The 4,203-nt window shown below is 46.4% G+C and overlaps 2 protein-coding genes across 2 annotated transcripts in view; one reads left to right on the top strand and one right to left on the bottom strand.

The window, feature by feature from the left end:
• The window catches only part of COQ4 (coenzyme Q4), a 5,437-nt gene extending 5,352 nt beyond the window's left edge, over positions 1-85 (bottom strand). Inside the window, exon 1 of the mRNA XM_009888075.1 lies at positions 11-85. Within this exon, the coding sequence (XP_009886377.1) occupies positions 11-85 (75 nt within the window). The remainder of the gene's footprint in view (positions 1-10) is intronic.
• A 1-nt stretch (position 86) lies between these two features.
• TRUB2 (TruB pseudouridine (psi) synthase family member 2) lies at positions 87-3,771 on the top strand (the record flags this gene model as incomplete). Its single annotated transcript, XM_009888074.1, has 6 exons — positions 87-183; positions 762-823; positions 1,145-1,226; positions 1,832-1,904; positions 2,363-2,499; positions 3,269-3,771. Coding segments are annotated over 6 exons (741 nt in total), but the record flags the coding sequence as incomplete, so codon positions are not given.
• Between the last annotated feature and the right edge of the window lie 432 nt (positions 3,772-4,203).

Below are 4,203 nucleotides of genomic sequence, written 5' to 3'. Positions count from 1 at the left end.
GCTGTTGGACCCGCGGGATGATGGAAGCCCCGGGATGATGGGAGCCCCGGGATGGTGAGAGCCGCGGGCGGGCGCTGTGGACCATCCCTGACACTGTCCCCGTTGCAGTCCGAGGTCCGCGGTTCAGGCAGCTGAAGATCGGAGCAGGTCACCGGCTGGATGTGAAGGCCTCGGGAGTCTTTGGTGGGTCTCATCCCGGAGCGGCATTGCGTCCCACCGGCTGTGAGGTGATGGGTTTCCGTGTGGGGAAGAAGCACTGAACACTCAGCCATTACACGGCAGCACCCCTGGGTCTCACAACTCAGCCAGGAATATAGATGCTAAAACACAGGAGAAATGACCCAACAAGACACTGGCAACGCCAGGGGACGGGAGCAGTCCCTTACCCATGGCACACAGGGCTTTGCTGTGAGACACCCAGCTCCTGCCCGGGACACCATCCGTGATCTGCCACGTAACCGCCCATCTCTGCTCCACCACTTGAATTGGCTTCACCGTGGTGGGCACTGCTAGACGTTTGCCACAAAGTACCCAGGTGGAAAGTTCTGGGAAATCCAAGTGCCCTTGTTACAGGCTTATCGTAGTTTAAATGACAGGCAGTAATTTGGGGGTCCAATTGCACTGCTCAGACACGGCTTCTAAGGAGAGATGGCCACATCCAGGGGGGAAGAAAAGCAGCGTGAGTGTGCAGCGCTGTGTCAATGCCCGTCAGGAGCTTTACATGTGGCTGAATAACATGTTCCCCATCTTCTGTGTTTCAGTACTCGGCATAGGCCACGGGAACAAGCTACTCACTGACCTGTACAACTGCCACCTGACCAAGGTAGGTGATGGCTCTGAAGGGCCCCAGAACATCCGAGCGCAACCTCACCCTCGAATCCTGCCCCGGTGCCCCAGGCTGGCCTTGTGGCGGTGATTCTGCTTTAGAGTCTCAAACCCACCAATGCTTTTGAGAGCTTTTCAGGGTCCAGAATTTTGTCCTTCACGTGAGTGTCCACACATGGCTGTATGAGCAGAGGACGCTGCTGTCTTATTGTGCAACACCACCATAGCCTGCGCTTCCTCGCTGCTGCATGGCGGAGTATTGCTATTCAATTGCTTGGTGTATTTCTTTGACTAATTGCACTCTTTGCTCTTCTTCAAGGTTTACACTGTTGGTGGGCTGTTCGGTAAAGCCACTGATGACTTCTCCGACACAGGGAAGCTAGTAGAGAAGACAACATTTGGTAAGAAACTGAACTGATGTATTTTTTTTTAAAAAAAAGGAACACCAAACAAACAGCATGCTAACTGTGAAGCATTTAACCAGGTAAGTTGCACAAAGATGAAAGGTGTGCCTTGCGTGCTTTCTAGTCATTATTTTTACACGCAGCCCACGTGCAATCCAGACATCACAGTCCATGTGTTCTAAATACAACCACAATACGCACAAAGCCAGTATGAGTCCTGATGACAGTGGTTGCTGCTGGATTGGGTGGCGCCCAGATCTCTCCGTAAATCATACATGGAGATAGCGGTTAGAAGCTTTCACTCAATGAAACTCTTCAAACACCCGATAAGAGAAACTGGAGCCAACATCTTGAAATCAATTAAGCAAAATGATTCTTCCCTTTTTAGTCCAGCGCTGTGCTGCTCTGTGCGTTACCATGGCGCAGCCTGGAGCAGTGACTCTGCTCTGCTGAAGCCACCTCTCGGCAGGTCTTGTCAACCCATCTCGATGTGACTGCCTGCCAAAGGGACCGTAATACCCTGATGGCACATTTCAGACTGCTGTCTCTTTCCAGTTTCTGGATGGATAATTGAGAGTTCGTTTCTGCCTTAATATTTGCAGATCATATCACAAGGGAGAAGCTGGAACGGATTCTCGCTGTCATTCAAGGAACAAATCATAAGGCCCTGCTGATGTACGTATCCAGTGGGGAAACATATCTGACCTCATCTGACTGCCATTTGCTGGTCTTTAAAACAAATGAGATGATTTTGTTTGCCATAATCAAGTCTTTAAAGGTTGGAGTGCTAGACAAGAACAGAGAGAAGTTACTCTGAGTGCTCTGTATTCTGGCGAGAGGTTGCAGTTAAGTGTCCTTCTTGTATCCTGAAATCTCCAGCTATTTTAGGACCTATTAGCTACATTAGGACCTACAAAAATATCTTGCAGACGTGACCAAGTACCTCCCTCCCAAACTGTGCTATGCTGACAGTACACGTATCATAGCATTAAAATGTATGCAAAGACTCGTCACAAAGGCAGTTTTAAGAATAAAAATCGCGGTTCTACTTTATTGGGGGTGGAGATATTTTGCATCCCATTGAAAAGAAGTAGTAAGTGTCTGCATTGCTCACTTTTTTTTTCTTATTCCAGGCATTCTAACATTGATATGAAATCACAAGAGGCATACGAGCTGGCTGTCAAAGGGTTGATTCGCCCCATGGGAAAAACCCCTCCGATAATCACAGCAATCCGCTGCCTCCAATTCACACTTCCAGAATTCCAGCTAGGTAGGACCGGTACAAAAACTACTGGGGAAGTCTGAGTGTATATTATGGCAAATAAGTCAGTAAACTTCAGTTTCTTACTCGCAATTTAAGGCAAAATAAGTTGGTGGGAACTTCGGATCAACTTGTAACTGGTAATCCCTGCAGAAAATGTAATGGTTTGTAGTTTCCAAAGCCACAAAAGCATGTCCTCGTTAGATTAACTCTGTAGTGTGGTGCAAAGATTTTTTGGTAGCACAAGATCTGGAGCCATCACAGTACTGAAGCTGCTGCAGTAAATCAAGCCAGCTGTGCACCCAGCTCACAGGTTTTTCCCTGCCAGTTCCACATCTAAGACGGAGGCAATAAAATTTGCAGCATGAACACTATAGGGCAAACATTCTTCCTTATCCTAATATTTCAGTGTAACACATTTCAGTGGGGTTTTTTGTTTTGTTTTAAAAGTGTGATTTGCTTTCCTGCAGCCAGTCTCCCTACTCCTCGCAAAGTATTTGTTTTATTAAAAAGGTATCTCTTCTTATCCCCTTTGAAATACCTAAATATCTACATTACTTTCCTGTACCTATAGGTTTGTTTTCTAAAACATTCACTTTGGGAGGGGCTAGGACACCCTGCAGTATTCCAGACAATCATAATCCACCTGTGCTGTATCTTAAATAGTCTCTTCTACCAAACCAGTTCTTTCGGCATAATGATGTCGGGATTTACAGACCAGGTCTGAGTTTGTGTCAACACTTTGCTGCTTCTGATAGCAATCTCTCTGTCCTTCCAGAAATCCATTGCTTGCATGAGACTCAGCAGTACCTCCGAAAAATAGTTCATGAGATCGGTTTGGAGCTGAAATCATCTGCTGTGTGCACACAAGTGCGAAGAATACGCGATGGTGTTTTCACACTGGATGATGCTCTCCTGAGAACCCAGTGGAACCTGCAGAGTATACAGAATGCAATTTGGGACTGTCAGCTTAAAGTGAAAACAGAGTTAGAGAAAACACTAGGCCATCAGGATAATAGTCGTCTTCATCAGATGGATGCTGAGATGGCCCACGCTGCCGACAGCTGAGTGTGTGCTACAGAGGGAACGTCCACAAGCAATCTCTGTCACACAATAACGCAGCTACATGCTGACAGCGTGATGGACAGCAGAAGGAAAGAGGTTAATTGCAGTTCACTTCCACCCTTTCCTTGGGATGACTTTAATCAGAGAGGCATTTTTTTTTTCCGTGACAGGCTGTATAATTTTTTTTAAAGCATCGCAAACAGTTCATTAACAGGAGTTAGCTGTGCCAAAATTCCTGTTGACTTCGGGAACATTAGGTTGCTAAGGGATATAAAAACCCATCCCCAAATTGTTTAGCAGCAGGAAACAGACAGTGTCTTACAGAGCTGTATTCCCTTGATTGCACGGATTTGTTTGTTCCTTGCAAGTGGCAGCATAACTTATCTACTCCACAGATTTTATTTTCCCTCTGTTGTCCCAGAGTATTTTCTTTCCATTAGTCCTGCTTTCAGACACGTATGAGCTCAAAATCAGACTGAGAGAGGGACGTGCAGGAGAAAACACAGCTTACACAAAGCAATGCAAGGAAATGGTTAGGTTCAGAGTAGGCATGTGTGATGCGGAAAGTGACTTGTAATAGGGACTGATGCATAAGATACAAGAGAAATAAAACTGAAAGTGACCTAAACGGAGAGAGGTTGGGTCGTG

The sequence above is a fragment of the Charadrius vociferus genome, unplaced genomic scaffold (genome assembly GCF_000708025.1).
Source record: "Charadrius vociferus isolate BGI_N301 unplaced genomic scaffold, ASM70802v2 scaffold56, whole genome shotgun sequence".
Taxonomy (NCBI): domain Eukaryota; kingdom Metazoa; phylum Chordata; class Aves; order Charadriiformes; family Charadriidae; genus Charadrius; species Charadrius vociferus.
Note: the sequence above shows the minus strand (reverse complement) of the source record. Positions and strands in the feature narration are given on the sequence as shown.